This window comes from Lithobates pipiens, unplaced genomic scaffold (assembly GCF_037356315.1).
Source record: "Lithobates pipiens isolate NorthernLeopardFrog02 unplaced genomic scaffold, aLitPip1_a1.2 Scaffold_30, whole genome shotgun sequence".
Taxonomy (NCBI): domain Eukaryota; kingdom Metazoa; phylum Chordata; class Amphibia; order Anura; family Ranidae; genus Lithobates; species Lithobates pipiens.
The window spans coordinates 53,956,254-53,969,921 of NW_027507791.1; the positions used below are offsets into that span (position 1 = coordinate 53,956,254).

At 43.5% G+C, this 13,668-nt stretch overlaps 1 protein-coding gene across 1 annotated transcript in view; it reads left to right on the forward strand.

Moving 5' to 3' along the window:
• Positions 1-12,544, forward strand: part of LOC143942834 (cathepsin K-like) — a 30,176-nt gene extending 17,632 nt beyond the window's left edge. Inside the window, exons 7-8 of the mRNA XM_077464236.1 lie at positions 8,731-8,836; positions 12,354-12,544. Coding sequence (XP_077320362.1) covers positions 8,731-8,836; positions 12,354-12,459 — 212 coding nt within the window. The 3' untranslated portion in view covers positions 12,460-12,544. The remainder of the gene's footprint in view (positions 1-8,730; positions 8,837-12,353) is intronic.
• The last annotated feature ends 1,124 nt before the right edge of the window (positions 12,545-13,668 follow it).

Here is a 13,668-nt window from a genome sequence, read left to right on the forward strand (position 1 = left end):
TGTGTTGTCTATTCAGGTGAAAAAGCATTTGTGAGGTCAGGTACTGATGCTGGATGAGAAGAGCTGGCTCACAGTCACCATCAGGGTCTTAATGAGCAGGCAATCCCAAGGAACTGCCCAGGGGCTCCAGGTGCATGGGGGGGAGGGAGGCTGCACTTTCCCTGTCCTTGCAGCTTTGTAAAAATGCTTGGGCAAGTCGATCAGGTCAGCAGAGAGCCCGGCGGTGTAGGGGAGGCCATCTGTACTTCTCCCCTGTCATCTAATCATTTTAGGTTATCCCTCAGGGATCTTTACTATTTCCTAAGGTGGGTGGGTGGGGGCTAGGGTGTGGCTGCCTCCTCCACTCCTCCTACAGACCTAGACTGCTACTATACCACCACCATACCACCCTATCCTGCCACTATACAGCCACTAAACTACCCTAACCTATCACTATACGCCACTATACTGCCCTAACCTGCCGCTATACAGCCACTCTACTGTCCTAACCTGGCACTATACAGCCACTATACTGCCCTAACCTACCACTATACAGCCACTGTACTACCCTATCACTATACAGCCAGTGTACCACCCTAACCTACTACTATACAGCCACTATATTGTCCTAACCTGCCACTGTACTGTCCTAACCTACCACTATACAGCCACTATACAGCCCTAACTTGCTAGCATACTGCCCTAAACTGCCACTACATTGCCACTTTACTACCTTAACCTGCCATTATGCTGCTCTAACCTGCCACTATACAGTCCTAACCTGCCACTATGTAGCCACAATACTGCTGTAACCTGCCACTATACTGCAGTAACCTGCCACTATACCGCTCTAACTGGCCACTAGAAATGGGTCAAACACCCCCCCAGTTAGGTTTGCGCCAGAACTTTCAAACATCATCGGACAACGAATCCCATTAGTCTCATTAAAGTCTATGGAACCTGAACTTTAAAAAACAGTTGTGCCAATTTAAAGGCTTATATGCAAGTTATTGGGCATACAAATTTTATAGGGGTCCGGGTACTGCCCTGGGGGACATGAATCGATAATTTTTTTCTTTATGAAAGATCATTATTAAATGAGCAGTGACTTAATGATGCTTAAAATGAAACAATAAAAATTAGAAAAATATTTAAATATAGTGCCTGGGGGCTCCCTTAATCTGCGTGTAAAGTGGCGCATCTGCACCTGCTGCAGAAAAAATTAAATCTATAAAGAAAAAAAAAATGACCTTTTACCTGCAAGCTTTCTTTATTATGTGAAAAACAGCTTGAGGAGGCTAGTCTGTATGATAAGGCCATAGAACAAGATTAGAGATTTTATGGATAAATCCTGATGTCTGTTTCGCAGACAAAACCAAAACTAGGCAGCCTAGACAGTCTTGTAGAGAATCCACATCCCCAAAACACTTAATCTGCAAAATCAGCATCAGAGGCTTGATACCTGCTGCCAATCCAGAAATTATTCATTTTGATATATGTCAGCTGGTCAATGGAGTCTGTGGACAGACATGCTTTTTATCTGTCACAAAACCTCCAGCAGCAGTGAATGCCCGTTTGGAAAGCATGCTGGATGCAGGGCAGCCCAGCAGCTCAATTACATACTGGGTAAGTTCTGGCCAGTGGTCTATTCCCATGACCTAGTAACCCAGTGGATTGTTGACTGGAAAGCTCTCCATGTCGGTTTTCACCCCTAGAAAATTTTCCACCATATGATGCAGACATTGCTGAGGGGATGTGGAAGCTGACAGCCCTGGACTACAACATTTTTTTTAAAGGCACCACTGAGGCAGCTCCTCCTTTCACCAACAGAAGCCTCAAAAGTATCTTTTCCATGAGATTGTAACCTTCATGCTTGCTCGACCACGTGTCAGCAGTAACATGGACCTTGTTGCTGATTGCCTTGCTCAACAATGACACAACATTGCCTTCCACGTGATGGTACAGTGCTGGAATGGCCTTATGTGCAAATAAATAGCTACTGGGAACCTGCCATTGTGGTACAGCACATTCTGAAAATTCACGGATGGGGCAGAATCCACCAGAAGGAAAGGCAGGAGTTGTAACCCAGCTTGGACAATCTTGAATTTAGACATTGGGCATGTGGGTGGCAGTGACTGTATTTTTATTTTCACTGCAGCAGCTGGGGCAGAGAAATTTGCCTGCTATTCTCTACAGCTGGTGGTGTGCTGCTGGCAGACGTAGTGCAAGGATGTGTGACACCCTTCACGATACCATCATTCCTGTCAGTGGAGGCTGCTGAGAGGTCATGAGTAGGGATGTGCAAACGGTTCGGTCTGAGCATAAGTTTGGGCTGAACCTTCGCTGTTCGGATGTTTGGCAAAAAGCCAAACAAATGGGTCGTTTGACTGTTTGTTCAGCCCCCGAACCGACCACAATACATTGCGGTGCTGAACAGTGCATTACAAGCCCTGATTGGCTGAAGCAGTGAAAGCTTCAGCCAATAAGGGCACAGAGCACTGTCAGAGTCATGATTGGACACTGTCATCATGACTTTATCCAATCATGGCTTATTCCCATCCCACAGTATAAAAGTATTCTTCAATGGCAGCCATTTTCAGTGTGATTTCGGCATGGAGAGAGATAGAACAGGGCTCTGTGTTCCGTGCTATTAGTTAGTGTGCTATACTGTGCTATTTTGCTTCAATTGTCAGTGTAGAATATTAGTTTAGTGTCAGTCTAAGGATAGTGTGAGCGTAGTGAGGAGGACCATCATTCAGCTTTGCATAGTGTGCAGCTAAAGTAGGGACAGCTCAGATAGTTCCACTGTAGTGTAGTGAGACCGTGTCATTCATACATACATTAGTGTAGAGTAGGGACAGCTCAGATAGTTTCAGTGTAGTGACGGTTGAACACCGTCTATTTGATTGCGTTACTGCCAGTTTAATGCCATATAGTTTTGTATGCGTTACTGACAGTTTAACGCCATATAGTTCTGTGCATCACTGTACTTTTGGCGCATTATATTGCAGTATATTATAGTGTATCCATGGAGTGTGTCTTTGTAGTGTGAGTACTAAAGTGCACCAAACACCTTTTTACCGTATATACTCGAGTATAGGCCGACCCGAATATAAGCCGAGGCCCCCAATTTACCCCCAAAAAAACTGGCAAACTTATTGACTCGTGTATAAGCCGAGGGTGAGACATGCCTGTCCATCCCTGTGTGTGTGTCCGTCCATCCCTGTGTGTCCGTCCATCCCTGTGTGTCCGTCCATCCCTGTGTGTCCGTCCATCCATCCCTGTGTGTGTGTGTGTCCATCCATCCATCCATCCCTGTGTGTGTGTGTCTCCATCCATCCATCCATCCATCCCTGTGTGTGTGTGTCTCCATCCATCCATCCATCCATCCCTGTGTGTGTGTGTCTCCATCCATCCATCCATCCATCCATCCCTGTGTGTGTGTGTATCCATCCATCCCTGTGTGTGTGTGTGTCTCCATCCATCCATCCATCCGTGTGTGTGTGTCTCCATCCGTGTGTGTGTGTGTGTGTGTGTGTGTGTGTGTGTGTGTGTGTGTGTGTGTGTGTGTGTGTGTCCAGCCTACCTGTGTCCCGAGCCTTTGTCCCGAGCCTCCGTCCCGTGTCGTGCCTTGCCTTCGTCCCGTCCCGTCCCGTCCCGTCCCGTCCTGTCCCGTGCCGTGCCTTGCCTTGCCTCCGTCCCGTGCCCTCTTCGTCGGCGGCCATTGTAAAATTCAAAAGCCGCGCCTCCTCCTTCGCCTGTGATAGGCGGAACACTGAATTTCCCAGCAGCCTGTGTTCCGCCTATCACGGACGTCGTATCATCCTCGTCCGTAGTACGAGGATGAGACGACGCCCGTGATAGGCGGAACACAGGCTGCTGGGAAATTCAGTGTTCCGCCTATCACAGGCGAAGGCGGAGCCGGAGGCGCGGCTTTTGAATCATAGAATGGCCGCTGTCTGTCTGCTCGACCCGCTGATCGAGCGGGCAGACAGCGATGACTCGAGTATAAGCCGAGGGGGGCACTTTCAGCCTCAAAAAAGAGGCTGAAAATCTCGGCTTATACTCGAGTATATACGGTACATTGATTAAAGTGCATCTACCTACAGATTTCAACTTCTTCTTTACATTTGCATATAAGCACCATCCCCTCCCTCCCAATAATGTCTGGGAGAACAACAAGGAAAGGCAGATGTTCTCTTGGCACTGTAAGGGGGCCAGCAGCAAATGTGTCCACAGGCAAAGGTGGACATGGTGGTCAGTCCTCAGGCAGGGCATCATTTCCCCTGTTTAGTGAATTTGCCCATGCAATCCAGCCACAGCACGCAGAGGAGGTGGTGGACTGGCTTAGTAAACCTTCCTCATCCTCCTCATCCTCCTCATCCTCTCACACAAGCAGAGGCAAGTGTGCAGTCCCCTGCAGTTGCCAGAGTGGATAAACCTGCCTCCTTGTCCACATCGATTCCTGCCATAGCCCCAAATCAGCCATTGAGGAGTCAGCTGAGTTATTTGACCACAGCATCAGCTACTTGATCCTTGATGATGCTCAGCCTTTATTAGATTCAGATGTTGGTTCTAAAGTTGAGGATGACAGAAACCGGAGCCTAGAGAGAAGGAGGAACACTGGTAGACAAATTGGCATTCATGTTCCCGAAGCCGCAGCGTATTGCCAAGTTGTCTCCAGTGATAATGATGAAGATGGAGGAGATGGAGATGATGATAATGAGGTCACTGATGTGACTTGGGTGCCAGACAGAGCAGAGGAGGAAACTGAAGGTGAGGCGGCACAACCCCAAGGAGTCCGACATCAAGAAAAACTAGAGAGCAGCCAGCCCATTTTATCACATTCTGCAGCTGTTATGTCTTGGCCTACTCCCCAAAGCTCAGTTGTCTGGGCCTTTTTTAGCACACCTGCAGCAGATCGCACTGTTGCTATCTGCAAACTGAGTCTCAGGCACATCAAACGTGGCAAAAACACCAACCATATGCATATCATTGCAATTTTTTTTGCCTTCATCAAGAGCACCTCTATAGGGTTAAGGTGGGAAGGCGCCACCGACACCCAAAGACCAATTTTTACGCACCTGCTACTTCTATCCAACGTCAAAGTGACACCAGAATGTATCCAAAAAATCTCTAATCTTGTTCCCAGTGCACTACATTGTGGCCTCATCATATACACTGGCTCCCCAGCTGTTGCTGAGCAAAATAAAGGCAGCTTACAGGGAAAATTTAATTTTTCTTGGCTATATAAATGAAATTATTCCTGCAGCAGATTCTAGACATGGTACAGATCTGCCACTTTACAGGTAGACTAAGGGGACCCCCCAGGCACTATATTGGAAGGATTTTTCATTTTTATGCTTTCACTTTCAAAATCAAAAAAATCACTGCTTATTTAAAAATTAAGTTTTTCACAAACGTTTTTTTTTATTGATACATCTTCCCCAGGGCAGGACCCGGACCCCTATAACCATTGTATGCACAATTACTTGCATTTAAGCCTTCAAAATGGGCATTTTTTTATTTTTGATGTTCGGGTCCCATTGACTTTAATGGGGTTTGTTATTCTGGTCCGAACAGGGGTCCGTTCAGCCCATCCCTAGTCATGAGATATAGTGGGGCTAGACCTGAAAGGTGAGGAGTGAGGAGGAGAATTGCATCCCTTTGTGTATCTTTCAGGTGCTCCTACCAACAGGCTGAGTGGTGGGAGTTTAAATGCCATGTCAAGCAAGTGGTACCCAAATGGCTGGGGATTTTGGCACGCTTGATCTGCTTGAGGAAAAGTTTGCAGTTTGCAACATTGCTATCTGCTGCACATGTGCCAAAAAAGGCCCAGACAGCTGAGCTATGGGAAGTGGGCCAAGAGATAACAGCTCCACAATCTGATGGAATAGGGTGGCTGAACTCTATTCCATGATGGCTGCCTCTGGAGGACAACCTGCCTCATTGGGGTTATGACTCACGCTCACTTTCCTCCTTTGCTCTATCCGGCACCCAAGTCGCATCAGTGACCTCATCATTCCTTCCATCCTTATCATCACTGGAGCCAACTTGGCAATATACTGCGGCTGGGGGTATATGACTGCCAATTTTTGTTTATCAGTGTTCTCCCATCTCTGTAGGCTCATGTTACTCCATTCCTCAACCTCAGAGTCAGAACCAGCATCTGAATCCAGTAATGCCTGTGCATTGACAAGGAGCAAGTTGCTGAAGCTGTGTTCACATAACTCAGCTGATTCCCCCATGCATGATGCTGGGGCTATGGCAGGAGTAGCTGTGGACAATGAGACAGAATAAGCTGCTCTGGCAGCTACAGAGGACTGCACACAAGTCTCTGCCGGGGTGATAGAGGATGAGGAGAATAAGGATGGTTTAGTAAGCCACTCTACCACCTCCTCTGCATGCTGTGGCTGGATAGCATGGGCAAAATCACTAAACAGAGAAAATGGTGCCCTGCCTCAGGACAGACCATCTCCACCTTTGCCTGTGGACACACATGCTACTGGCCCCCTTACAGTGGCATGGGAATGTCTGCCTCTCCTTGTTGGCCTCCCAGACATGATGGGGGGCTTATTATTGAAATGTAATAGAGATTGGGAATTGTGTAATTGATTTAATGGAAAGTGGTCTTTAACTAGAGGACTGCCACATTAACAGAAATATCAAAACTATAAAAAATAAATAAAAAAGGGGGAACAGAAGCGTTAGAAAAACTGCAGGTCACAATTTCAAACAAGTGGGCAGGCAGGGGAAAAAAAACAACAAAAAAATAACATGCAGAAACCAAACAAAAAGGGGCGGGGGTTATACAGCACTAAATGTTATATAATGCGGTGTAAAACACTGCACTACACAGACACACTTCCCTGACACACTACAATATACTGCAGTAAAACTGCACTGATGCTCTGCAATATACTGCAGTAAAATTGCACTGATTCACTTCAATATACTGCAGTAAAACTGCACAGACACACTTCAATATACTGCAGTAAAACTGCACTGATGTACTAAAATATACTGCAGTAAAACTGCACTGATCCACTACAATATACTGCAGTAAAACTGCACTGACACACTTCAATATACTGCAGTAAAACTGCACCGACACACTACAAAATACTGCAGTAAAAATGCACTGACACACTTCAATATACTGCAATAAAACTGCACTGATGCACTTCAAAATACTGCAGTAAAACTGCACTGACACACTACAATATACTGCAGTAAAACTGCACCGACACACTGCAATATACAGTAAAACCTTGGTTTGAGAGCGTTTGCAAGATAAGCTAAATTTTTTTATAAATTTTGACTTGACATACAAGTGATGTCTTGATACAAGTAGCGTCATGTCACATATGAGTATAAAAGAGAAGAGAGGAGCCTCTAAGTGTAGCAATATGATTACATTTATAAAGGTACAACATTCAGCAACTCACATGGTTGATGATTAAAACAGGCACATCTAAGTATGCAGGTATCCCAGGTAAAGCTTTCCACATAGACCATCCTCCTCACTGCCATCGACGTTGTCCCGGTTCAATCTCCACTTCAATATCACAATGCAAATGGCTCCCCTGTAAAGGAATCTTTTATAGTGTGGGGCTATGAGCAATGAGCCATGAATGGGCTAAGTCATCATGGCTTTCTCCAATCATGGCTCTGACAGTGCTCTGTGCCCTAATTGGGCAAAGGCTTCATTGCTTCAGCCCATCAGGGTTTAGAATGCAGTGCGCAGTGCGAAGTGGGGAGTTCTGCGGGCCTAAGAAAGGGTCGAACGCCCTGCCAATTCGGGTGTTCGCCAAATGGCTGAACAGCCAATGTTTGGGCCGAACTTTTGCTTGGCTCAAACTGTTTGCCCAACACTACCTGCCACTATACTGCCCTAACCTGCCACTAAACAATCCTAACCTTCCACTATATAGCCACTATTCTGCCCTAACCTGCCACTATACTGCTCTAACCTGCCACTATACTGCCCTAACCTGCCACTATACAGCCATTATATGGCCATAATGGGGCATTTATGCCAGCGGGCTGTGTGTATAGGGAGGAGGATAATGTAAAAAAGGAGTGGGAGCCGTGTGTACAGGGAAAAAGAGAGTCAGTGTATACAGGGGGGCAATCTGAAGAGTGAGTGAGACAGTGTGGTGCAGGGAGTGAATTTAATTTGGGATAATTCCCTGGTTGTGTTTATTTGTTGTTTCTAATCAGACTAAAAAGCCTTGCCCAATATGTACCATAATTTAGCCACACCCACGTTTTACTGCAGTGGCATGTCACCATCTGCCTGGTAGGGGCCCCAGTGTATTACTTTGCCCAGGGGCTCATGATGCTATTAAGATGGCACTGGTTACCATTTCAATGAATCCCAAAGCTGTTCAATATGGTTAAGACTGGGGCTCTGTTCAGGCCACTTGACTTCCTCCACACCAAACTCATCAAACAATGTTTAATGGAGTTGGCTTTGTGCAAAATGGCACAGTCATGCTGGAACAGAAGAGGGTCCACCCAAACTGTTGCCACAAGAATGGATCTACTTTGTTGTCTAAAGTGTCTTTGTTTGGTATATCATTAACATTATCCTTCCCTGGAAACACCTGATCTCAACAGGAGGGGTGTATATATATACTGTATATACATATATATAGTGTATCTTTAATTTTTTCTATTTCCAGTTGTAAGTATGTACAGAGGTTTTAGGCTGACTTTTTTTTAACGTACTTTCTTTTTGTGTACAAGGTGTATACTATGACTGTAATTGCAGATCAAATATAACTGACCATGCGGTATTGGCAGTTGGATACGGTACAGAAAATGGAGCTGACTACTGGCTCCTCAAAAACAGGTATGCATATTACAAAAAAGGGAAATGAGAATTTCATAAACAGTATTTTTGGATAAAATGTCTATACAATGTCATGCTCTATAAGATTTCTGTGTTAGCTTCTCTTAACCCTCAGTATGTAAGCCGGTCTGAACCAGGATAAAAAGTTTTTTTCACAAAATATAATAGACACTAGAGATGGGCCAAAAGACCCCCTGTTCAGTTTGCGCCAAAACTCTCGAACATCACAAAAGTTCAGAGCCAAATAATAAACCCTATTGAAGTCTATGGGACCCGAACTGCTTAGATGTAAGCTATTGGGCATACAAAGGGTATGGGGTCCAGGTACTATCCTAGGGAACATGTATCAATGACAAAAAAGTTTGTAAATACGATTTTTAAATGAGTAGTGATTTGCTTAAAGTGAAACAATAAAAATGAAAAAATTCTTTAACCACTTGACCACTGGGCACTTAAACACCCTTAATAACCAGACCAATTTTCAGCTTTTGGTGCTCTCACATTTTGAATGACAATTACTCAGTCATGCAACACTGGACCTATATGAAACTTTTGTCCTTTTTTTCACACAAATAGAGCTTTCTTTTGGTGGTATTTAATCACCTCTCAGTTTTTTATTTTTTGTGCTATAAAAGAAAAAATACCGAAAATTCTGCGAAAAAATGAATTTTTCTTCGTTTCTGTTATAAAATTTAGCAGATTAGTAATTTTTTCTTCATAAATTTTGGCCAAAATTTATACTACTACATATCTTTGGTAAAAATAAGTACAAATTGGTGGATATTATTTGGTCTTTGTGAAAGTTATAGAGTCCACAAGCTATGGTGCCAATATCTGAAAATTGATCACACCTGAAGGACTGACGGCCTATTTCAATTCTTGAGACCCTAACATGCCAGAAAAGTACAAATACCCCACAAATGACCCCTTTTTGGAAAGAAGACATTCCAATGTATTTAGTAAGAGGCATGATGAGTTTTTTGAAGTTGTCATTTTTTCCCACAATTCTTTGCAAAATCAAGATTTTTTTTCCTTTTTTTTTTTTTCCACAAAATTGTCATATTATCAGGTTATTTCTCACACACAGCATATGCATACCACAAAATACACCCCAAAACACATTCTGCTATTACTCCCGAGTACGGCGATACCACATGTGTGAGACTTTTACACAGTGTGGCCACATACAGAGGCCCAACATGCAGGGAGAGCCATCAGGCGTTCTGGAGCACCCAGGACAATTCTGACATTTCTCTCCTACATGTAAAAATCATCATTTATTCTTCATAATTCTTTAAATATGGTGCCGGGGGGTCCCACTAGTCTGCCTGTAAAGTGGCATATCTGTACCATGTATAGAGCCTGCCGCAGCAAAATTGACATTTTAAAAAAACTGCAGGCTTTCTTTATTTTATAAACAACAATAATAAATAAATAAATAACGACTTGGGGAGCCAGTCTGTATGATGAGGTCACAATTTAGTGCACTCGGAAAAACATTAGAGATTTTTGGGGATAAATTCTGGTGTCTGTGTCTGTTTTGCAGACTTTAGATACTTTAGAAGTAGCAGGTGTGGAAAAATTGGTCTTTGGGTGTTGGGGGTGCCTTCACACCATAACCATATAGAGGTACTCTTGATGTAAGCAAGAATTGGCCTTGCTGTCCAAAATTTTAATGATATGCCCCAGTCAAACAGGTGTGGAAAAATTGGGCTTTAAGGCAACATCAATTAACAGAGAAAATGGTGCCCTGCTTGAGGACAGACCACGTCCACCTTTGCCTGTGGACACAGACATTGCTGGCTCCTTCACAGTGGTATGGGCATGTCTGCATCTCCTTGTTGGCCTCCCAAACATGATGGGGGAGGGGGGGACTTATTACCAAAATGTAATAGAGACAGGGAAATGTGTACTTGGATGCACTTCAATCAACGGAAGTGGTGTTTGGTGCACTTTAGCTTGAGTACTCACTACACAGATGCACTCCACTGACACACTACAATATACTGCAGTAAAACTGCAGTGACACACTTCAATATAATGCAGTAAAAGTGCAGTAACACACTTCAATATACTGCCGTAAAAGTGCACTAACGCACTTCATTATACTGCCATAAAAGTGCACTAACACACTTTAATATAATGCCGTAAAAGTGCACTAGCGCATACCAAGATACTGCCGTAAAAGTGCACTGATGCACTTCAATATACTGCCATAAAAGTGCACTAACGCGCTTCATTATACTGCCATAAAAGTGCACTTTGCCGTAACAAAAACACTGACGCACTTCAATATACTGCAGTAAAAGTGCCCTGACGCACATCAATATACTGCAATAAAAGTGCAATAACGCACTGCAATATACTGCTGTTAAAGTACACTAATGCAATTCAATATACTGATGTAAAAATGCACTAACACAATTCAATTTACTGCCTTAAAGGTGCACTAACGCACTTCAATATACTGCCTTAGAAGTGCACTAAAGCACTTCAAATACTACAGTAAAAGTGCACTAATGCACTTCAAGCTACTGCCGTAAAAGTGCACTGATGCACCTCAATTAGGGTTGCCACCTCATCCCTTTAAACCCCAACAAATATGAATTACACAGGTTCTGAGGCTAATTTAATGAGGATAAGGCACCAAGTGAGTTTAATTACCACCTTAATCAGCCACAGAACCTGTGTAATTAATATGTGTTCGGGTTTAAAGGGATGAGGTGGCAACCATATCCTCAATATACTGCTGTAAACGTGGACTAACACACTTCAATATACTGCAGTAAAAGTGCACTAACGCACTTCAACATAGTGCAGGTAACCTGCCGTGAAATACTAAACTGACACTAAAGTAAAGATGAATAGTCGCACTACACTCATGCTGCGCTATCACTATATTCACACTAAACTGATACATTACACTCAACAATTCGGGTGTTCACCAAATGGGCGAACAGCCAATGTTCAGCCCGAACTCATGCTTGGGCCGAACCGTTCGCCCAACACTAATTGACACATAATCCGCTCTTCAGAGCTGAGTTGTGAAGCAGGACAATGTAGTGGAGAACTGGTTATAGGTATATAATTTATGAGCATTCTATGCTCTAGATTCCATGTGATCCTTCATTCACTGTAGGAAGTGTACATATGTTAGTATATTTAGCAGCTCCTACTTTTAAATTGAACCATTCTTTAAAACATGACAATCCTGCCTCCCTACTCTCTGAATTACAGCAAAGCTAAAAGCAGTCTGAAAATAGTTACTATGACCTCGGACTCTTTGCAGGAGATTCCACATTGGCCAGTCATGTTACCAAGAACCTAGACAGTTGGTCACATGATGCCTTCTGAAGGGGAGGATCGAGGTTCAGGGTGGTGCTGTAGGAAAGATGAAGTTCATATTTAGTGATAGCTCCACTTTAAAAGCAATCTTCTCCTAGAATTATTTCGGAAATATTAAAAGCGCTAGCCAAATTTCTGTTTTTGTAATATTATGTGTATATATTCTTCGCAGCTGGGGCACAGGCTTTGGTGAACAAGGGTACATCAAAATGGCCAGAAATCGCTGCAACCATTGTGGAATCACTAACAACTGTGTCTATCCGATCAGCTGTGAATAGAAATGCTGGATATCCTTTCTATAGCTTGTATTTGGTCTGCTTTTCATTGCAAGAATAAAATGATCTATGTTGTGTTTGCAAGATATCAAGGAGTCTTTATTTCAGAAAGATAAACCAACAAGACATAAAGGAGATGGAAGCAAATTAAACAATAGTTTGGGGGAGTTTTGAGATATTGATGGTCAACCCCACCCCTGTGTCAGTTAAGCTATACCCACAGATAGTACTACAGCTCCACCTTTACTCACTAAGTCCCACTCCTTTTGCATGTAGCTATTAAAGTAGAATTATGGCCTCAAATTGATAAAAATATGTGCTGCTAGTGAAGTCCACCTAATTCAGCTTCCTGTAATGATTTGGCCACAATGCTACACTACTCTGTGAACCCAAAAACTAGCAGCAAACCCCATTGAAGTCTATGGGGGAGATTTGATTTTAGATTCTGGCCATTTTTAAGGCTAACAAAGACAAATAGACAAACTATGGGTGCTGGACACTGACATTAGGACATTTATAAAAGCAAAAATAATTTTGAAAAAATATTGACCAGTGGGAAGAGAGTAATTTTAATGTGACATGTAAAAAAAAATCCAAACCTTTAAATGACATGCCTGGGAAATGTCTTTAAGCTGTATGTGGTATTACAGAATAGTACGATTTTCAAGAGAGCACCAGCGACGCCGTATTCTGGTATCACATATTCGGATGTGCAATAGATTTTTTAACTTTTACAGCTTTACAACTATATAGCTGACTAACAGAGTGCCCCCTAATAGATTCCGGAATACAAACTATTTGTACTTTTTAGAGTTTTGTCAGCAGTCAGCCTTTTAAAACAGCAGCAGACTCCCAGGGAGAGTGGGGCGAAGACCCTCAGCATCAGTCAACTCACATAGGTCTGTGCACAGATAAGACAAATAAGGAACTCTGGCTACCAGTTAAGATGTGGACCTAAGCATGGAGCTTTTACCCCACCCAAATGTCTACAAAGCCTCTGGGCTCCAGGACCCAGTGCAGGACTTATCAACATTCGAAGAAAAAAAGTCTTCTTTTTCACAAAGCCTGGAGACCATTCATGATCTGCAGGTGAGAGTCGAGACCTAACCACCCACAATCCTGCCACACAGTGCCTCACATACTCTTTCCCTCTGTTCAGACCTGGGGAAAGGAGCACATTTTCCAACATACAGTGGGTGTGTGACAGTCCAT